Source organism: Ammodytes marinus (assembly GCF_949987685.1).
Source record: "Ammodytes marinus genome assembly, chromosome: 13".
NCBI classification, from domain to species: Eukaryota; Metazoa; Chordata; class Actinopteri; order Uranoscopiformes; family Ammodytidae; genus Ammodytes; species Ammodytes marinus.
In genome coordinates, this window is record NC_137217.1 from 16556052 (window position 1) to 16579218 (window position 23167).

The following is a 23167-nucleotide window of genomic DNA, read 5'->3' on the forward strand; positions in this document are numbered from 1 at the left end:
ATGGATTGCCACAAGGACGGTGAGCATTTCAATTGAAAATAAGTATCTTTAGGCACTGAGCTGCCGGCTAGTGCATTCATTACTTGATATTTCAACTTTTAAAAATTGCAAAATGACTTTCTTAAAGGTGCACTATGTAGTTTCAGAGGAGGGGGATGTGTCTTTATTTGCAGAGCCTGCAGGTACTTACAAAACATATTTTCTCTACATGTAATTCTTAGTATTGAATCATTCTATAATTACAAATTAAAACTTAATTATTTTGATGCACCTTGAAACCAAACCTAAGACTAGAATATGTTTATAAACAAAACTGTAGGGCCCTGCTGCTGTAAACAACACCAGTGAAACAGTAGCTTTTACAATAGCTTTCTAACTTCAAACAGTGTTCTAGGGAGGAAAGTGTGTTTATTCAGTGATGAGAATATACCTTAGAACAGGGGTGTCAAACTCATTTTGGTCCGAGGGCCACATACAGCCTCTCTGATCTCAAGTGGGCCGGACCAGTAAAATAATGGCAAAATAACGTAGATATTCATACAAATCAAATCCAAATCTTTAGCTTTGTTTTTCAGTTATATGCTTTATAACTCAGCCTACATATGTAACCTAAATTATCACAGATCACAAGGGATCTCTGTAGCTCCCAGGAAATGTCTTAGTAAAGGTTGCTGCTGGCCATGGGAATAGGAGGTGCGGCGCAGCAAAATGTTTGGGGGTATTTTGCTCAAAGACGCACTAATGAAATAAACAACTGTTTATTTGAATACACAAATACAACAGGCACTGACCTTACAGTTGTCCAATTTTGTTTACTATATGTACAGGGACACATTTTGTGCAAACATGCAGACAGTACAAAATACAATTAAATAAAAGTGCAACTTCTACTGTTTTGATTTATTTTTAAATACAGAGGTTATTTGTTGTTTTGGAATACGTTTTTCCCAATTTAATTTAATTTTAATTTAACTTACTTTTTTTTTAAATGCTCAGAAATGTGTGCTCTACAAGTCGCGGGCAGGATGTTTGACACCACTGCCTTAGACACTTGACACAATCAATCATCAATATTAGCATGCTATATAGCCACATATATTGGCCTATTTACAGCCCTCAGAAAACTGACAGCTCTTCTTAGATGCAAGTTCATCAATTCATGGCTTAAAATCCTGAGCTGTAGAACTTTCAGCAGACATTCCTAGCTGTAAGCCACGTAAGTTTCCTAACAGTTGGGAGCGTATGCAACGTGCGGATATGGCACAGGCTCCATGAAGAAAAAAAAGAAAAAAAAAAAAAAAAAATTATTTTATTTTTTAATTTTTTTTCAGAATTGATTCAAATCGGCCGAATTGATTCGCGGGCCACATCAAAACGTGGCCTTGAGTTTGACACATGTGCCTTAGAACATTTCCACTTCTCTGACACACCCAAAGTTACATAGTGCACCTTGGCTTTAAGCACATCAAAACCGATCAAAACCCCTGAAAATTGGTGTGTCTAGGATGAGAGTGGAGGATGCAGCTCTGCTTACATTCAGACATGCAGGTGACAGTGTACTGTACAAGCTTGTAGGTTCATCATCAAGCTCAGTAGGGAAAATGACAGCATGTAAGTAAAGCTCACTTGAATGTCAATGGTCAAGTGACATAAATTCCTGTTAACCTGTTCCAGCCCTCCCTCCCCCCCATTAGGGCGAAGTCTATGGGCCGAGTGGCAATTCAGGTATCCACAAGATGAGTATCCTGCAACTACGCCTGGTTACCCTCTCTCAGGCTTACAGGCTCTTTGATAGGGACCATAACTGTTGTACTGACTGTTAGCAGAAACCAGATGAAGTGACACTTCCTGCATATCCTGTTTCTGTGTTTATGTCACAGGAGAGTGATAGTAGTTAATGCAGGCTGTTTTCATATTCCAGAGCTTGTAAAGGATCCAATGCCATGGCGTAGTGACAGATGGTTTTGGTGTTGAGGAGTGCAATATATTGTAGTATATGCATTTAAAAGTAAAAGTATTATGTTAGAAGCTTTAAATGACAAACCCATAAATCATTTCAGATGTGCACTGTCCACCAAACAGCAATTACAAAACCTGCGGCCCAACCTGTCCACCATCCTTTGAATGTAATACCCAAGCCCCAACCTCAGCGATTTTTACCAGCATCCAATAAGGAAGTGACCTACAACTGTAGTAACCAGAAAGTGCCACTGGGGGTGGCGCCAAGACAAGCAGTTTTTCTTTGACTCACTTGTTAGATAGGCCGTTTTCAAAGTCGTATTAAACCTATTTACAGCCTGGGCCACAAAACCATTTTAGTCTGTATGTTTAGGTCATATCTCCATGACAACACTGAGGGGGGTGAATTTTTTTGGCCCACGCTAGTTTTTATTCTTTTGGAGGTTAAAATGTATTGGCGCGATCTCTTGAGTGACAGCTCTCCGCCCGTTGTCCCTCACTTTGCCTCGGATGTATACGTCAGCTATCTCCCTCCCCCCGACGTGACGTCGATTCCCCTTTTCGGCAAGAGGAGTGAGTCGGAGTAAAAATCTCACAAGATGGCGACGCGCACAAACCAGGATTATTGGATGCCGTGTGAATAACTGAGGTCAGCCCGGATGCTACATCAATATTATTTACTATCTATGGTAATACCACTGTTTGTCATAAGTTCTGGTCTCAGAGACTCCTGTCAACTTGGATCTTTTAATTTAAAAATATATGTTTTTTATTTGTCTGGAATGTGGAAGTAAATGAGTGTCATCGGATTTTGAAAATAAAAAGCCATTGAATTTTAAGCACTGAATATTTATGCATTGAAATAACGTATCTGACTTTTTTGCAGCATTGAAATAATGTATCTGAATTTTTTGCCGCATTGAAATAATGTATCTGAATTTTTTGCCTCTGAATTTAACTCATTACATTTTAAACAACTAATTTTCACCTTTATTTTACAATGTTTTAAAATTCAAAATCAAATATTCAACGTTAAAAAATTCAACGTGCCAAATTCAACTGCAAAATCCCATGTATGAAATTCAGAGTAAAACTTTGGGCAACCAAGGAAGAGCAATCGATCATAGATGCTAGATCGCTAGATATGCTAGCCATTATATTCTTCCGTATATAGAAACATGTTTGTACTCACCCAAGCACCATCGTTACTTGCGTTGCCGTTTGACATGGCTAAAACCTGATTTGCCTTCCTGCATCAGTCAGGGGTATCCAAGGCAACAAGCTAATATTCCCACTGGCACTCTTTGTTTGAACGCGATCGAGCATCTATGGTCGATTGCTCTTCCTTGGGTCCCCAAAGTTTTACTCTGAATTTCATACATGGGATTTTGCAGTTGAATTTGGCACGTTGAATTTTTTAACGTTGAATATTTGATTTTGAATTTGAGAACATTGTAAAATAAAGGTGAAAATGAGATGTTTAAAATGTTATGAGTTAAATTCAGAGGCAAAAAATTCAGATACATTATTTCAATGCGGCAAAAAAATCAGATACATTATTTCAATGCATAAATATTCAGTGCTTAAAATTCAATGGCTTTTTATTTTCAAAATCCGATGACACTCATTTACTTCCATACTGGAATAATCTGCTTTTCTCCTCAATTGATTGTTGTTGTTGTTGTTGTTGTTGTTTTGTTAATACCCATGGTCCAAACCCCATTTTTTTTAAATAAATAAAGTATCAAAGTACTCAAAAGGACAAGCAGCCAATCCTGAAATTTGGAGCGGACTGGAACCATGACATGTTTTTGTATGAAAAGTAAATGTCCTGTCAACAAAATGATAAATGGACTAATTATTTTAGCTGTATACTGTTGGGGAGTTTAATTCATAACAAAATATCATATTTTGAGGTTGTGTTCAAAGATCCTAATTTGATAACTAGTAACATAGCTGTAAAATGAATATAGTGAATTAAAAAGTACAACATTTTCACCTGAAACCAAGTGGAGTAAAAAGTAGCAAGAAAGAATTACAACATTATATTTAAGTAAATTTGCTTGGATTTATCATCTATTATCAAAGCTCACATAGAATACTTCAAAAATGCTTCTTCTCTACTTGTTGATGCGAAATTGTATACATTTTGAAATGCTGGTATATCCCTCCCTCGCATTCTGGCATCATGGGTGTCCCTGATCTGGTGTGAACCATGGCAAGACAGTGCCAAAAGTGATCCTGAGGAGAGATCTCTCTGTTCGGTCAGGTCATGTATTCTCCCTGACTTTCCTTGCCGGTAAGTGATGTTACTTACAACAAAGATACTGTACGTACATTTAACAATTAGTGCATGTTTAAGAACTAAGTAATAAATGATAACCAATTTAATAAACTTTATATGTGTATTCAAATTCCTATAGCATGCCCTTCAACGTTGTCCCAAATAAGGGCAGCTCTCTTATCAGTTACACCCATACACCGGTCATCCCTGGCCAAAGTTGAGTAGGTTTCCAACATGACGAAACTGAGGGCGCACCTTTATCTAAATCCACAATGTGCACAGTAATTAAATTAGGCATACTATTGTCCCGCCCAAGGGTCTTTGAACAAACGAAAACCAATTAAATATTTGATTTTTCCTGTCATCATTTGAAAAGCAATCTAAAGCAAACTTTCGAGGGCCTAGTCATATTTACTTTCTCTATTCAACAAATATTGTTGCGCTATCCACTGGTTTTGTCATTCTTGGCAGACAACCAAATGAAACCGCCTGTTTATTCCACCTACTGCACTTTACAAAAAGGTTTGAAGTAGTTTAGGTTATTCACCCATTTTGCCAGCTTTACAAGGTTACACATCTTTGACAGATCTTTGTTTACAAGCATGACATTGCTTGAATGACAATATTTAGCAGAAATTGCACAATGGCCAGTGGTGGAATTTAAATAATGAAATGTAATGTTGTAGTGTAAATGTACTGTACTTTAGGTACTTGTACTGTACTTGAGTCTCCACTACATGGGGAAAGTGGACTTTTAACGCCACCACCTTTATGTGACAGCTTTCGTTCGATCCAGCTTTTACATTAATGCTTGATTTATTATAATCTAATGATACGATGCAAAGTATTATACCAGTCACAGAGGACATCTTAGTACCTCTACAAATACTTTGTATTAGGCAACATTTCCAATGCAAGACTCTTTAAAGGTGCTGCAAGCGGAATGGTTCTTTTAGCTAACTTCCTGTCAGTTGCCCAAGAGTTTAGGATATTACGAGATAAGTATCTCGTAATTACGAGATCCTTTCTCGTAATTACGAGATCCTGAGTGTGCTAACGGCTACATTAGCTGTGAAACTTTTTTTTATTTGGTGAATGCTTAGCGCCACCGTAATATCCTAAACTGCATAGAACTCTCTGTATATTCTATTTGATTGTTTCAGTTAATAAACAAGCACACTGCATTTATTCTTCTCATGAGGATTGTTTTCTTCAGTGTCATCATTGTAAATATATTAAATTTCTTCTTAAAAGCAGAAACAAGGTTTATTATATGGATTTATTTTACATTTATATATGACGGTATCCATTTGTGTGTGTATGCATTGAAATGTATTTGTGAGAAGAGAGTCATTTATATATAAATCACAAAATACAAGTGTGAATCCTTCTCTGCCTCATTAATATTGAGGCTGATTTCACTCCATATTAATGCACTGCGGTCTTCAAGCAGCAAGTTATCTAGTCATCTCAGATCCATAAGTGTAATCAAACATGATAAAAACCATCAAAACAGACATTTGGAAGGATTTTTACCTGCTCCGCCATTGTAGGCGCATACACATTCACCCATCTGTTGCTCTGGCGTGCACCGGCAGTGAGACCATGGAGTGTATATAGTATATACTGTATGAGTGGGACAAGTGTTGGTTTGTAGCGTTCTCTGTTCTGATTGGATAAACATTTTGGGATACTCCAATAAGTTTATTTGCCGATTATATGCAAAGCAGCTGACTGAGAGATCGGCTTTATGAAACGCGCACATTATGTAAGTGATCACTGTATGAATAAAGAGCGATTTTACACTAATATTAACATAAAAAAAACGCTTACTTCACCTTTAAGTACTTTTACTTAAATTAATGATCTGAACACTTCCTCCACTACTGACAAGGTGTTGTGATTACTGAGGTTTTTGTCTCTCTCTGATAACATAAATGATCTAAAACACATAGGTGTCAGTAGAGCTTCTGAAAGTGAACGAACAAAATGAATCAACTGGGTTGTAATTAACATACTGTCACATTGAATAAAAAGTCAGCTTTTAACATTTATATATAGTTTTTTTCTGCAGTTAAAATATAAATAGCTATGCGTTCTTACTGTAAAAAAAACAGTTTTTGGAAACGTACATCTTCTGTGATGTGTAACCCTATCATGATACAACTATTCTATATCATTTTTGCATTCCTAGAGGCCCAGCCCCATTATCAAACTAGTTCAGAGACTCTTATGTAACTTTGGAGATAAGTTCTGATTTAGGTCTTATCACATGCTTGCCTTGCCCAGTCAGAAATGGATAATATTATTTGGTTACACCAGAATATACATTGCATACGGCTGACGGCCAAAAAATAAAATGTACCTATATCTGCCTGGTGTAATGCTATGCCTCCAATGGCATTGGAATGTCTGCTGATGAGAAAAAAAATGTATGTTGATTAAATGACAAAAGCATCCAAGGGCCCTTTTCAATATTTAAAAAAAAAACAGGAGAGAAATAAGTGTTTTAAAGAAGGTTGTCTGGGTTGATTGATTTATTGCTTCCCCTCAAATACAGAATCATTACCCATATCTACAAATGTTTATCTTCTATGCCAATACAAATGTTAAACTGGAATCCCAAATCACCATGAACAATTACAAAAGCAGGATTAGGACTATTTGACCACACACTCTATGTCCGGTTACTGAGCATTGACTTGCAATTCTATTTCCTTAGAATTGATGCTTCATTGTGATTTGTTTTATTGTGTTTTGTGTCTTGTATTTAATTTTAAATGTGAAATTTTGTTTTTGAAATGTGAAACTTTTATGTTTTATGCCGCTTTCTTGGCCAGCCCTCCTTTGAAAAAGAATGGGACTATCCTGGTAAAATAAAAAAAATTAAATAAAATGATTTTGAAGTTTACACAAGCAGGACCATCAGATTTCCGGGAATAACTTACAGGATGTGTCTGTCACGCACACTGAGTATGTTTTCAAAGAAAAAGAGCAAAGCAAACCATCTCACACAGTTAGGATATGGTAGTTGGCAATTGACAAACTATGTCAACATACAGCATATGACCCATAAGTCATAGCCAGGTTCTACCTTAATTTGCTTAAGAGGAAGGCTATTGTTTTCAAAGACGTTCCTGTTGCGCTTTTTGATTGGTTGTGTTTTTGTCCACAAGAGTATAAAAAGATTTAACTGCAAAAAAATCAATATGCTGATACCTCTTGGCAGGTAAGAACTGTTCACGTATATTCAATTATGTTGGCTGTTTGGTTAAATTAATACATTTCTATTATTTAAATAATGTACGTTTTCGAATACTTAATACGTAAGTTTAACAATGATATCTGTTTTTCAGCCATGGGGACCCTGTTGCTGCTTTGTGGTTTGTGGGCTTTACTAATCGGTAAGCATATTTTGTCATAGTTTTGTGTTACTGTGGCAGGACCTTCAATGTTACTTCTTTTTCTTTCAATTTGATATAACTGTTTGTCTTCTTTTCACTTTTTATTTTAATTTTAAGTTGTGTTAAATTTAACAATCACAGTAGCCACAGTGATCTGATATATAAAGAAGAGATTTTCATGTATTGAATCAAAAATTCTGCCCTTCATTAACAGCTACATCTGACTAAACGTGGCTAAGTTCCATTAATCAATCATATCAGCAGTCCTCAAACCTTGGCTAACAATTCCCCATCAGGACCTGTAGCCAAGTGCTCACTCAATTTGAGACAATTATTCAGGGTGTCAAACCCATCAGTTCAGATCATTGGTGTGCAGCCATAGGTGCCTGTGCGTATGAAGCCGAATGGTAAACAGGTGAAGAATTTGAGAGTGAAGCACATAAAGGATAGCTATCTAAATTGAATTTTGCTTTTGTTGGGAATAAAATTTACCATCAACTGTTATTGAGTTGGAACTATTATACTGAATGGGTGAAACAGGAGAGTAATCTAAATCCCCCAGGCTGAGCCCAGAAAATGTTCTTTTCACAGCAAAGGCAAAGATATTGATAATATTTCTATTATGCAATTATATTGTCTGCACAAGTGACTTCTTGAATGCTGCTGAGAAGCAGTGAAATGACAATTCCTCAGTTTAAATCTCTCACAATAGTTATCAAAGGAAATAAGCAATCCATGCATTATAGACAAGCTTTCATGCCTGTTTTAAACTTTGAAATTATTGTATTTTTCAGTCACTTTCTCTTTGGTGTCATACTATTTATTTGTACTGTGTATTCAATTCAAGAAGTCTCGAGTCAGGTTTTGTATTGTCTGAGAATCTTTTATTGCCTTGGCACAATTAATCTCATTCTGATTGTAAAACTTTTTTGATGTGTTATTGTTTCATACATGAGTATGTAGTTGTACCTGACTGCCTTAAGTTAGGTAACCTGAAAAGAAGTCTACTTTTGTCAAGTTTTTCCATTCTTATTCTTTGCATTTCACCCTCCTTTAGGTCCATCTAGTGCTGGATGGGCAGGAAGGGAGTTTGCTCTGTCATTCATGCAGAATTATGCTGCAAACTACGCCAATCCTCGCTATCAGCTATACATCACTGCTGTTCAGGCCAATGCTAAAGTGACCGTGCAAGTGCCTCCCTTAAACTTCAAGCAAGAGAAAACTCTAAATGCTGGGGAAACGTTTACCATCACTCTCCCAAATAGTGTTGAGATGTACGGAAGCACAAGGTTTTCCAACACGGTGCGCATTGAAGCCTCAGCAGATGTGACTGTCACCTCCTTCAACAGCAAGCTGTACACAGCAGACACCTCTGTGGTGTATCCAATCACTGAATGGGGTACAGAATACTTCATCTTTACACCTGCTGGATCTCCCTTTGGCTCCTATAAAGAGTTCTCTGTGACAAATGGAAAAGAGAGCAACAAAGTGGAAATTTTCCCCGTAGGCCCGATTAAATTCCAGCGTCGTTTCTATAGGAGAGGCAGCCGAATGGTAATAGATCTCCAGCCATATGAGACTGTCCAGCTCCAGAGCAAGTATGAGCTTTCTGGCACCAGAGTGGCCTCCGAGCACCCTGTTGCTGTTGTCACGGGTCACACTTGCACCTGGCGCTTCTCGAAATGTAATCATGTTTACGAGCAGCTACTGCCAGTGAGCAGGTGGGGATCCAGCTTCATTGTGCCTCCCCTGAGCTTCCAGAAGAGATTTGACAGTGTCTACCTCCAGGCCTCCCAACCCACCCGAGCCACCGTCCAATTGGGCAACCGCAAAAATACTTTTAGTTTGACCAGAGGGCAGACTTTAGAAATCCGCTGCAGTAATCCTGAAACGTTGTCTATTCAGGCTGATCATGGCATCCAGGTCCTCTTGCTCTTCAACGGTGTCACATTGAACTGGTTGAATTTCTACGACCCTTTCTTGATGACCATCTTGCCCACAGACCGCTTCTGCTCCTCTTACTCGTTGGAAGCTCTGGAGGGATTTGACAACCAAGCCCTGGTTGTGGCAAAGACCAGTTCGATGGCAGAGCTGCGTTTTGATGGTACAAACCTGCCCCGTAATGTCAAGTGGCAAGAGGTGGCAGGGACAGATTTCTCTTGGGCACAGATGTCCTACAAACAAACCCCTGGCAGCAATAAACACACTCTGTCCAGCTCTGGTTCCCCCTTTGCTCTCTACAGTATAGGAGTAAGCCAGATGAATGGTTATGGTTCCTTAGGACAATGTCTACAGCCAGGTAAGGTGCACACATACTATAGCTGTTCAGGACATATTTCCATTACACATATGTTAAAATAACTGAAATTATGTGGGCATCATCAATCATGTATTCTATATTATTTTCCAGGATCTTTCTCATGCAGCAGTATTACCTGCAGTGCTAAAGAGGTTTGTGAGATGAAGGATGGGTATCCCTCCTGTGTCCCCAATACACCAGAAAGAAAGCCTGGTACTTGCTCGGCCATGGGAGATCCCCACTACCGTACATTTGATGGGCGAAACTATAACTTCATGGGTACCTGTACTTATGTCATGGCTAAAAACTGTGGAAAGGATGATCATCTCCCAGCCTTTGAGGTCCTTGCCCAAAATGAGAACAGAGGAAGCCTCAGGGTGTCATATGTCGCCCTGGTCACAGTGAAGGTGTATGACGTCACAATCACAGTAGCTCGGTCTGAGACAGGTCGCGTGAGGGTAAGGTTACCTATTTCTATTAGTAAAATAGTGTTATTGTTTAAAATATCCATATTTGAGATATTATCCTGACGTCAAGGTGTCATGAATATTAGTTTTAATAATTTAATTTTGTGACACATTAAAATGTTTGTAATTTATGTTAATTTTTCTTTTCCTTTTGTGCAGATTGACAATGGCCTATGGAGTTTGCCTGTTAACGCAAACAACGGCAAACTGATTATGTTTCAGAGCGGACGTTCTTTGGTCATGGAGACTGATTTTGGTCTTACTGTCCGTTATGACTGGGAACACCATCTTGTGGTCACTCTGTCTGGAAGTTACGCTGGTAAGACTTGTGGTCTCTGTGGCAACTTCAACAGCAACCCCAATGATGATTTCACCACACCCTCCGGCACCCAAGTGGGTGGGGCCGTTGCCTTTGGGAGCAGCTGGAAGGTACCAGGGCTGGTGAAAGATGCTCGGTGCGTTGATGACTGTGTGGGTGGGTGTGAGCGATGTGAGCATAGTATGATGAAGATGTGGGAGGGTGAATCATTTTGTGGGCTCATCGCAGTTGTACTAAATGGGCCATTCAGCAAATGTCATGGCGTCATTGAACCACAATCATACGTGGAGAACTGTAAATACGATGTGTGCATGGGAGGTGGCCTTCGACATTTCCTCTGCAGGGCACTGGAGGTTTACACTGAAGCCTGCCAGATGGCTGGGATCCAGGTTCAAGATTGGAGGAAGATGGCTAAATGCCGTAAGTATTATGTTTTGAATCCTCAAATGAACATGGTGCTTTTTTCTAGTTTGTTTTTCCAAATACTTAACACTCTTTATCCCCTTTCTTCTCCTTAAAGCTGCTAAATGTCCAGCCAACAGCCACTATGAACTCTGTGGCAATGCATGTCCGGCCACTTGTTCGGACCCTGATGCTCCCTCCAAATGCAAACGCCCCTGTATCGAGACCTGCATCTGTAACACAGGCTTCGTTATGAGTGGAGGTCAGTGTGTGCCTACTGGTCGGTGCGGTTGTACCTACGAGGGTCGATACATCCTTACTGGGGAGTCATTCTGGGCTGACCAGGGATGTCACAGATGGTGTATATGCGCTGCTGGAAGCAGACACGTGGAGTGCCAGGACAAAGGCTGTGGGGCAGGGCAGCAGTGCCAGGTTGTTGAAGGCATAAGAAAGTGCCAAGCAGTCTCCCAAAGCACCTGCCAGGCCACAGGTGACCCCCATTACGTGACCTTTGACAAGAGGAGGTTTAACTTTCAAGGAACATGTGTGTATCAACTCGTTGCTCTCTGCTCCAAGAACCCTGAGTTGGTGCCCTTTGAAGTGCTAGTGCAAAATGATCACCGGGGGAGCAAGGTGGTGTCTTTCACCAAATTAGTGGAGATCAAGGTCTCCTCACTCAGCATTGTCATTACAAAGACCCACAAGGGCCTGATTATGGTAAGAAATATGTAATGTTTAGTATATGAATCTTTCATGTGGGACCTTTTTGAAAACAGTATCTGTGTATGATGATTATTGTGTGTTCTTTTCCAGGTGAATAATGAGTTGGTCAACCTGCCTGTCATCTTGGATGGAGGACAAGTATCTGTGTATAAGAGCGGCTGGTATGCTGTAGTCACCACAAACTTTGGCCTCAAAGTCACTTTTAACTGGGAAGGTGCTGTGTTTGTAACTCTGCCAAGCAACTACATGGGAGCAGTGTGTGGCCTTTGTGGCAACTACGACGGCAAACCCCAGAATGACCTGATTCCAAAAAATGGTGGCACACCTGCCCCTCCAGCAGATTTTGGTGCCAGCTGGCGAGTGGCTGAAATCCCAGGCTGTGTGGACGGCTGTAAAGGGGTGTGTCCTGATTGTGACATTACCCAGAAGGTTCAATATGAAAAAGGAGATTTCTGCGGTATCTTGCGAGACCCCAAAGGACCGTTCCGTGACTGCCATGCCAAGGTGGACCCAGCTGGCTACTTTGAAGACTGTGTCTTTGATGTATGCTTGTATAAGGGCAGAAAGGATGTGCTGTGTCAGGCTATTACATCATACACATCTGCCTGCCAGGCAGTGGGGGCCAAGGTATACAGCTGGAGAACAAGTCAGTTCTGTGGTAAGGGGGCATCTATTTTTAATAAAATACTTTATATATCTTCTCTACACATTGTGACTGTTATGCTCCTTTTGTTCTTCTTGTATAATCCATTGAAATTGTTCTCTCCCTCTTTATTCATCGATTTTTTTCCTTTTGTCTTTTAAATGTTTTATGTAAGCACTTTGAATTGCCACTGAGTATGACATGTGCTATATAAATTAACTTGTCTTGCCTTCTTTAAAGGCAAAGTGAGCATTATCTACAATAGAGGTGTTGGTAGTATACTGTAACAATACGTTTAGTTTCTTTACTATTTCAAGTCCAGCCCCTGCCATGATATACTTCAATGTGTTTCTTCTTTTGGGATTTCATGTTGACTTGTAATCACTACCCACATTTGGAATCAGTACTCAAAATTAAAATGTATCTAATAATTATTTTTAAAACATTCATTGTCTGTTATGTCTTTTGTATGCAGCGGTGAAATGTCCAGTCCACAGCCACTATGAAGTTTGTGCCACTGCCTGTCCTGCCTCTTGCCAAAGTCTGGCACCTCCTCAAGGATGCAAAGATCAGTGTGAAGAGGGCTGTTCCTGTGATGAGGGGTACATCCTCAGTGGACATCTATGCGTCCCCTTCTCGCAGTGTGGCTGCACCTACAAAGACCGCTACTACCGCATAGGCCAAGTGTTCTATCCCAATGGACAGTGTCAGGAGGAATGCAAGTGTAAAGAAGATGGAGAGGTAGAGGATACTTAAGCCTATTTTTCGAAGTTGATCAGTGATACTGATCAGTTGTATGGAAATTTATTTTGGTTCTCCTGTTGCTCTACTGTTTATTTCAGGTTGACTGCAAGAAGTTCACATGTGGCCCTAATGAGAATTGTAAAATCGAGAATGGCATCCAGAAATGTCACCCAGTTGGTAAGGGTGTGTGCCATGCCTCTGGCGACCCCCATTACCGCTCTTTTGATGGACTAACATTTGATTTCCAAGGCACCTGCACCTACACATTCTCTAAGAGCTGTGGGATTGAAGGCACCCACCTGGAGGCCTTTTCTGTTCAGGTGGAGAACGAGCAGTGGAACCAAAACAAAAAGGTGTCTGTCACCAAGCTGGTGGCTGTGGAGGTCTATGGCTTCACTCTCATCATGAGGAACAATATGTTCGGAGTCCTGGTAAGCAGTAACACGTTGTCTACATTTTAACCTAGCTACGTACTTGTTAATACAGTACAATCTATGGCTTGTATCATGTAGTGGCAAACAGTATAAATGGCTGAGTGATGTATTGAAATCGAATATACAGTATATATTCAGTAGATATAACATGTTTGTCTCCAGGAGTTTTTTTTATAAGACTGTGTCTCTCTTTTAGGTTAATGGAGTCTTTAACTACCTTCCACTGAATCTTAATGATGGAGCAGTAATGGTGTATCAAGAAGGCACACATTATGTCATTAAATCAAATTTCGGTCTGATTGTCAGATATAATCTGGTCTATCATGTGTCAGTCACAGTACCTGGTAATTACCGTGGCAAGGTCTGTGGCCTCTGTGGCAACTTCAACGGAAACCAAAAAGATGACTTCCAAATGCCCAACAGTCGGCTCGCCAACAATGTGAACGTGTTTGGAAAATCATGGAAGGTCACCATCCCTAATGTGGTGTGCGAAAATGGCTGTCAAGGGAGTCAATGTCCTATTTGCGACCCAGCTCGCAAGGCTGTGTTTTCCAAATCCACCTACTGTGGTGTTCTTACAGCACCTAATGGTCCTTTTGCAGTCTGCCACAGTAAACTGGACCCACAGCCATACTTTGAGGACTGTGTGTTTGATGTGTGTGCTTCCAACGGCGATGGAAAGGTGCTGTGTAACAGCATCGCAGCCTATGCCTTCAACTGTCACATGGCAGGAACAGATGTCAAAAACTGGAGGACTGCTTCATTCTGTCGTAAGTGACGAAGAGAATTCACGTTTTGATTTTTCAACTTCTTTTTCTTGTCTGACATACTCTGTTAATATTGTACTTATTATTTCTTCCATGTCTCCTAATAATTTATTTTTAGCCATGAAATGCCCAGCCAACAGCCACTATGAGGTGTGTGCAGACGCCTGCTCAGCATCCTGCCCTGGCCTCTCAGAGATAGTCCAGTGCTCCACCAGCTGTACAGAAGGCTGTGAATGTGATGATGGCTTCTTATTCAATGGTCAGAGATGTATTCGGGAGACTGAGTGTGGCTGCTATGATAATGGAAAAACTTACAAGGTGCAATTCAATACCTGTCTATATATAAAATAAAGAATTCCAGATACAGTACTACACAAATGATAGCTTCAAAGCAAGAGAAAATTCCCATAGCAATAGTCAAGTTCACATGACAAGAAGTTCTTTGCTTTTTCCACAGCCATTCTGATTTTAGATATTTGCATGCTAGGTTTAATGAGTAGATTTATATTTTTTTGATAGAAAGAAAATTGCACTGCCATTTTCTCTGTGTATTATTTCCCCTTGTATAATGAATCTGGTCTTTGCCCTGCAGCCTGATGAAGTGGTGTATGAGGGAGATTGTGACACAAAGTGCATCTGCAATTCAGCAACAGGCCTCGTTTGTGAAAAACATTCCTGCCCACAAAGCACCAAATGCATGATCAAGAAAGGAATCAGGGCATGCTACAACACAGGCAAGAAACAAACCCTGCATATCTGGATCAATCAATTGTACTCAATTGACGTAACTCTTTCAAATACAAACAGTCAGGTTATTTTTAGTTTTGAGTAAATTAACCAATCAATTTTCCTTGATGTCCTTGTTTAGATCCCTGCAAAGATGCCAAGTGTCGGGTCAAGGAGAAGTGCCTTGTTAAGAAGGGTGAAGCTGTGTGCATCCCAGAGTACACGGGCACCTGCTGGGCCTGGGGTGACCCCCACTACCACACATTTGATGGTTACAACTTTGACTTCCAGGGCACCTGCAAGTATGTCATCTCCAAGACCTGTGGCAGCCTGGACGGTCTAGTGCCGTTCTCAGTCACTGAAAGGAATGATAACCGGGGAAACGCAGTTGTTTCTTACGTCAGGGAGGTAGATGTGTCTGTCTATGGGTACACCATCACCATCCAAAAGAACCAAGCTGGTCGCGTCACGGTCAGGATTTTAGATTCTTGTCTAATATGTTTGACCTGTAGTATTTAAAGTTTTTTATACATTTAGTTATTCATTTTTAATTTCAGGTGGACGGGGAGCTGTTGAATCTCCCTGTTCGACTGGGTGAAGGTGAGGTGTCAGTGTTTCAGCGTGGTCACACCGCAGTTGTGGAGACAAACTTTGGCCTGATTGTCTCCTACGACTGGAACTGGGAGTTGGTTGTGAAGTTGCCCAGCAGCTACTATGGCAGTGTCTGTGGTCTGTGTGGCAACTTCAACGGTAACAAGGGTGATGAGCTCCGGGATCCAGCCGGCAAAGCTGTGTCCTCGGTGATAGAGTGGGGCAAGAGCTGGCAGACGCCTGACCAGGACAAGGACCATCCATGCTGGGACACGTGTGAGAAAAACTGTCCTACCTGTGACAGTGACCAGCGTAAGATCTATACGACTGAAGCCTTCTGCGGGGCCCTCGTTGACAAGACCAAAGGTGCATTCCAAAAGTGCCATGGAAAACTGGACCCCCAGGCTTTCATGAACAGCTGTGTGTACGATATGTGTTTGAATAAGGGAGACAAAAAGATGCTGTGCCAGGCATTGGCCTCCTACAGTAGGCAGTGTCGTGAAGAAGGAATAATAATAAAGGACTGGAGGAAAAAGTTTGGCTGCCGTGAGTACCTATGAAATTCCAATTTGCTAATTTTATTAAAATAAAATGTTATCCAATATTTCAGTTTTTGATTCATCCCCTTAAAACATACCTTTTTCATTCAGCAATGAACTGTCAGCGCCACAGCCACTATGAAAGCTGCGCCAGCCCATGTCAGCCATCCTGCCCATTCCCTGAGCAAAGGCAGACCTGCGAGAGTGCCTGTGTGGAGACCTGTGTGTGTGATAAGGGTTACGTCCTCAGCGCTGGTGTTTGTGTGCCTGCTAAAACATGTGGTTGCTCCTACGAGGGCCGCTACTACAAGCCGGGCCAGCACTTTTGGGCAGATGAGGCTTGCCGTCGCCTATGCCAGTGTGATGCGACCCTGGGCATGGTGACGTGCGCCGAGGCTTCCTGCTCTGACAAAGAGAGGTGCACCGTAGTGGATGGAGAGCGTGCCTGCCGAGCCATCAGTCATGCCACATGCACAGCCTCAGGGGACCCGCACTACCGCACTTTCGATGGCCACAGGTTTGATTTCCAGGGCACATGTGTGTATCAGCTGGTGGGACTGTGCTCTCAGCAGCCTGGCCTAGTGCCTTTCAAGGTGACTGCGCAGAACGACCACCGGGGAAGCAAGGCCGTGTCCTACACAAGGACTGTCACGCTTTCCATATACGGCCTCACCCTCACAATCAGCAGAGAGTACCCCAATCAAGTCCTGGTAAGTTTCGATGTGAAGGTATGGATAAATCATATGGGTTATTTCATCAAAGATAAAAATAAGTATATACAGTATTTGGATTTTCTAAGGAAAATAAATAGGACACAGCATTTAGTTACAGTATTTAAACTAAAAATAGGACAGAGATACTCCTATAGCCTCATTCAATAAGTGAATGGTAATGCCTTCTGTCATTGTGCTAATTCTGACATCCCACATGCTTTTCTGAATATATATTTAATTGCATATTTAAATTTTGATCCGGGCAGACTTAATTAAACTAAGATTTAACTGCACATTAGAATGGATTAGCAGGACAGCAGGATTATTAAATCTATAATCCCCTAAAAATATCCCTCCCTCCCTCTCTCTCATTTTCTGCTATTTAGTTCGATGGGCAGCTTGTTACATTGCCATTGGATTACAATAATGAGCTGGTGGTGTTTATCAGCGGCAGGACGGCTGTAGTGGAGACAGTTGCTGGTATCACCGTGACCTTTGACTGGCGGAGCACAGTGAGCGTTACTCTGCCCAGCAACTACCAGGGCGCAGTCTGTGGGCTGTGTGGCAACTACAATGGGAAAGCTCAAGATGACCAGTCCATGCCCAACGGCCAGATTGCCAACAATGGAGCCAAACTAGGGGAGAGCTGGCAGGTGGCCTCTGTACCAGGCTGTTCATCAGTCTGCCAGGGGGCCTGGTGCCAGGCCTGTTCAGACTCCCAGAGGAAAGAGTACCAAGCCCAAAAGTACTGTGGTATTATCGCTGATAAGGCAGGTCCTTTCAGAGATTGTCACAAGAGCGTGGACCCTTCTCCTTACCTGGAAGACTGTGTGTATGATGCCTGTCACTACCATGGTCATCATGAATCTGTCTGTGATGCCGTGGGAGTCTATGTCTCTGCCTGTCAAAACTTAGGAATCAAAATCCTTTCCTGGAGAACTGATACCTTCTGCCGTGAGTTTGAGATTGTGTTTTGTGAGATTTTATTTGTTTTCATAATTGCAATATCTCATTTCAAAATATCTCTTTCATCTTCATCCTTGTTTTTCTCCCCTCCTGTCATCTTATCCCACAGCAATGCTGTGTCCAGCTAACAGCCATTATACCCAGTGTGCCAGCGGTTGCCCAGCCACCTGTGCCAGCTTAACCTCCCTTACCACCTGCCGCAGGGCCTGTACGGAATCCTGTGAGTGTGACGAAGGCTACCTGCTGAGTGGGGATACCTGCGTGCCTGTGAGAGACTGTGGCTGCTCCTATGATGGTCACTACTATAGGAGAGGAGACATCTTCTACCCTGAAACTGAGTGTGTGGAGCAATGCGTCTGTGGAGAGAACGGTGCAGTGTCCTGCCAGAAGGCCAAGTGCCGACCAGGGGAGACCTGTAAGATTGTAAAGGGAGTGAAAGGCTGCCACCCTGAGGGCCAGGGGAAATGTGTGGCTTCTGGTGACCCTCATTACACAACCTTTGATGGACAGAGGTTTGACTTCCAAGGTACCTGTGTCTACATATTGGCCAAGGTTTGCGATGATGACAACGGCCAGCTCACCCCATTCTCTGTAACTCAGGGGAATGAGAAGTATGGAAATGGCAAAGTGGCTGTCACCAAATCGGTTGCAGTGGCAGTCTATGGTTATGTAATTTACATGCAGCAGGGGACGCCATGGAAAGTCATTGTGAGTCGAACAACTTTGTCCAAAACACTTGTGTCATCACGTTTGTCAATTTTGTGTATTTATTTCATAAAAATAAAACATTGCCAACATGATTCTCCTTGTTCCTGTCCAGGTGGATGACGAACTTCTAAACCTTCCTCTCTCGCTGGACAATGGGCGTCTCAGAGTCACCCAGGAGGGTCGCAACATAATTGTCCGGACCGACTTTGGACTGACAGTCCTGTATGACACTGTCTATTATGTTGAGGTGATCGTGCCTTCCACATACCAGGGTAAAATGTGCGGTCTTTGTGGCAACTACAACAAGAAGGGTGGTGATGACTTCAGACTTCCCGGAGGCAGAACAACTAACAACGTGGATGTCTTTGGGAAGGCGTGGGTGGTGGATCTGCCCGGGCATGTGTGTGGGGGCTGTGGAGGCCAGTGTTCAGTATGTGAGCAGACCAAGGCCACCTTGTATGGAAAACCAGACTCCTGTGGCATCATTAGTGCCCCTAACGGGCCTTTCAAAGCCTGCCACAGTAAAATTGACCCAGCAGCTTATGTGTCAGATTGCATTTTTGATGTTTGTGCTATGGAGGGCAACAAAGACACTATGTGTAACAGTGTCCAGGCCTACGCTTTGGCCTGCCAAAGCGCAGGAGTGCAAATCCAGCCATGGAGGAGCAGCTCTTTCTGCCGTAAGTTACCCAAAGAAGTATCTAAGACGAAGAGCAGTTCATGTGTTTAAATTATTTGTATTTCAAATTTGCATGCACATTATGTCCTACAAATGTCTTCTTCTCTTGTAGCTGCTTCATGCCCTGCACACAGTCACTATGAGATGTGTGCCGACACCTGTGGTGGGACCTGTGCCAGCTTTATTTACCCATTAACTTGTTCTGAAAGCTGTTTTGAGGGATGCCAATGTGATGACGGTTTTGTTTTTGATGGCATCCAGTGTGTTCCCTTGGAGAACTGTGGGTGTGTTTACAATGGCAGATATCTGACGGTAGGGGATTTACTTTGGTATTTGTTATACAAAACTAGTACTTAAAAAATAGTAAGCCTATACAAATGATCAATTACTTATATTCCTGTCATTGCATTTACACATGAATAAAGATGCAAAACCAACCTTCAATATATTGTTCCAGGTGGGCCAAGCAGTTGTGGACAAAGACTGTAAATCCAAGTGTGTGTGCCAGGCCTCTGGGCTGGTGACATGTGAAAGGCTGTCCTGTGCCAGTAGTGAGGTTTGTAGTGTGAGAGACGGGGTCAGAGGTTGCCACATCAAACAGGGCCAGTGCAGCGTCAGTCATGTTGGCCACCTCACCTCCTTTGATGGCATGTCTGGAGCAATGGGAGCTCAAGGGGCATTTGAAGTGGCATCGCTGTGTGATGAGACTGCTGAGATGTGGTTCCGTGTGGTTGTGGACGTCAGGGTCTGCAGTAAAGGTGCATCTCCCACTGTCGCCAATGTGTATGTGTTCTTCAAGGAAACCTCCGTCGCAGTGAACAGCCAGCATATGACCTGGGTGAGAAGAGCGAGGAGGGACAAATAATAGTTGGTAACACTTTACAATAAGGGCGGGGTACATTACATAACTGTTAGTTAATGCTTAGTTAAGTCTAAATAAGCATTAACTATCTGTTAATAACTAAGCATTAATAGTTAGTCATCTAATAGCATTATCTAAGCATTAACTAACAGTTATTTAGTGTACCCTTATTGTAAAGTGTTAGCCAATAGTTGAATGTTTAACCATGAAAGTAATCAAATTTGATGTAGTAAACCTTTTATCTCTTTCCATTGAGATTTTCCCAAATGTTTTCTTCTTTCTTATTACATTGCAGGTCAATGGCCGAAAAGTGTCTCTTCCAGGCAAAGTTTCAGCTGAACTATCTGTTCACTTGTGGGAGAGGAATGTGATCATCGAGAAGGCGTCTGCTGTGCGAGTCACCTACTCAATTTCACAGGAGGTCACCGTCACTATTGACAGTAGCCTGTCTGGGAAAATGTGCGGTGCCTGTGGCAACTACAATAACAACTCCAAAGATGATATGAAGACTGCAGATGGGAAAATCACCACCGATGTAACTGTGGTTGTCGGCTCCTGGAGCGCTGGGGACTTTTCTAGATGGTGTGTATTTGAAAGGCACACTGTACCAATTCCACTGCGTGAATGAAATGGGCAAAGATGCATTGCTACATTTATTGCTATGATAATGATACTCCTTTCAACGCATGCTCTCAACAGCACATTGTTCCCCATCTCCCGACGTTAACTTTAATTGTTTTAATGACTTGGTGACTTTGCCTCCTCGTCTAGGCTTTTAACCTTCAATTCTAGTTGGAGCGGGAGTTTAATTTTGAACTCTATCTTGCCCTTTATTATACAAACTGCAAACCTAATTTGACCAGTGAAATAATCAAGTACAGATCAGTGAGAGATGGGACGGTGTTCAACCATTCAACCGTTATTCTCTTAACAGCAAGAACTAAACAGGGACTCCACAGAGCACTTTTAAAGGAACGAGAATGTGGTTTTTAATTGCATTTGGTCCAATTTAATTAAGAAATGCCAGATAATCCCCTATGGTAATTACTGATTAAAAAGCAGGTGAGGCTGACAGGCATGGCTATCAAAGGCTACGAAGCTTGCAATCCAATCACTGCTTGTCATCTAAGGACACTTAAGACTCATCTGGGTGCAATATTAATTTGAGCCCTCGTCTTTAGTTTTGTGTTGTAGCCTTAAGTCTAGTAGTCCCTAAGGGAACTGAGTTTTTTTATCCGCCTTCCTGTCTTCATTCAACGTAGAAGTACTTTTTTCAGGGATGTTCTCATCACATGACCCTAGAAAACACAATACGCCCCCCCAAAATAAAGTGCTGTACCTTAGTGTTTGCATATGCCTTTAAGAAATACAATTTTCAGTTGCGTTGTTTGTAATCTCTGCTGAGCGAACATGACTTAACTTTGCTCCAGTGCCAATGACTGCATTTTATACTCTTTCATTTCAGTGGCCTGTAGAGATGGTGTTTCTGCGGTGAAAGAAAGCATCTGGCATACAGGTAAAAACTGAAGTTTGTATCCTCTCTAATCTAGGCTTTTTCCTTATGGATGAAACAGCTGCATCGTGTGACTAACATCCCTGCTTTTTTCCTCCTTATTAAACAGGATGAAGAAGAATGTGAAGTCGCTCAACTTAAGTTACTTGTTTACAGTTGGTCTTGTTCATCATACTTCAGTACTTTCGCATGATTAATTAAATAGTTTTAGGTTTACTGGCAGTCTGCTCCACTATTGTTCACTGTGGAGCTGTCACAAGAAAATCTCATTCTTGACCAACATCTCCATCTAGTGGAGGAAGAAATTATAAAATTATAAATATAATAAAATCTATTTTCCACAGAATAGACACAAGTGACTTACATACCAGTATCTTATTCTTCAAAATGTGTTTTACAAAACATCTTCTCCTTACTGTTCTGAACAATAAAAACCTTTCAATTTAACTGTGTTGTAGTCATTTGTGATTCCCAAATAACTGACTGTGTACTTCTACTACCAGTATACCACTTTCTTTAAACCAGTCTCAATTAAATTACATAAGAACAGCTTCTCCTGCCTCTAGCTCGGTTGGTGACATAAGAAATATGTGTATAGCTACATGTTTCAATAGGAAAAGCCGATTGACCTAAAGCTCCTTGGTGTGGAAGGGGGAAAAGAAGGTAATGCAATAACAAAATTCCACAAATGCCTAATCACATGAGTGGATACATAACACCCAGGATATCTGAGTCTGAGACAGGGCATGCTGCCTCATTGGTCCTCTGCCAGGCTCTGTATTTGCTACTAGTGTAGTGTAGTGTATGTGTGTGGGTCTGTGTTTGTGTGTATGTGTGTATGTGTGTGTGTGGGTCTGTGTTTGTGTGTATGTGTGTATGTGTGTGTGTGTGTGTGTGTGTGTTAATGTGTGTGCGTGCCTGCCTGCGTGCATGTGTGTGTGTAGGGGGTGGGGGTATGGTAGTTCAGTGTGGGAGGGACCTTGGGAAAACAGTTTTCATAAAGCTGAGAGAAAACTACATCACTGACGTACTGCGCCAGCCATGAAGGCACACAAGTGTGTATGCCTCAAAGGCCTGTAAATTACTCAACCGGCTCACTGTTTGGTGCTGCTTGAGTCTCTTAAAGTTGGCCCATGATTCACAGTTCATCATGTAACCACTTTGTATTATCAATGCAGCGCCAAACTGCATAGGGACAAAATCACTTTTATAAGATTTGATATATAAATTTTCTAAATATCTTATTATTATTCATTATGTTTCTATTTATAAATGCACCATAAGGCCCCTGGCAAATTCCTTGTATGTAGGCCTACTTGGCAATACACCTTTTTTCTGAGCCTCTATTATAGCCCTCCTCGTGGTGCTTGCCTCTGAGCAGGGCAGCAAAGAGGGGGGAAGGGGTGCAGTCATTTCATCGGCGAA

General features: G+C 41.6%; 1 protein-coding gene across 1 annotated transcript in view; it reads left to right on the forward strand.

Annotated features, from left to right (window-relative positions):
* fcgbp (Fc gamma binding protein) overlaps positions 1-23167 on the forward strand; it is a gene marked incomplete at both ends in the record, with an annotated part of 24681 nt that continues 1514 nt past the window's right edge. Inside the window, 20 exons of the mRNA XM_080039548.1 lie at positions 1-19; positions 8705-9946; positions 10058-10404; positions 10573-11152; positions 11253-11851; positions 11948-12515; positions 12976-13241; positions 13343-13675; positions 13875-14448; positions 14564-14763; positions 15038-15179; positions 15314-15642; positions 15729-16308; positions 16413-17011; positions 17401-17989; positions 18090-18688; positions 18801-19368; positions 19480-19679; positions 19825-20205; positions 20525-20811. Of these exons, the coding sequence (XP_079895674.1) occupies positions 1-19; positions 8705-9946; positions 10058-10404; positions 10573-11152; positions 11253-11851; positions 11948-12515; positions 12976-13241; positions 13343-13675; positions 13875-14448; positions 14564-14763; positions 15038-15179; positions 15314-15642; positions 15729-16308; positions 16413-17011; positions 17401-17989; positions 18090-18688; positions 18801-19368; positions 19480-19679; positions 19825-20205; positions 20525-20811 (9002 nt within the window). The remainder of the gene's footprint in view (positions 20-8704; positions 9947-10057; positions 10405-10572; positions 11153-11252; positions 11852-11947; positions 12516-12975; positions 13242-13342; positions 13676-13874; positions 14449-14563; positions 14764-15037; positions 15180-15313; positions 15643-15728; positions 16309-16412; positions 17012-17400; positions 17990-18089; positions 18689-18800; positions 19369-19479; positions 19680-19824; positions 20206-20524; positions 20812-23167) is intronic.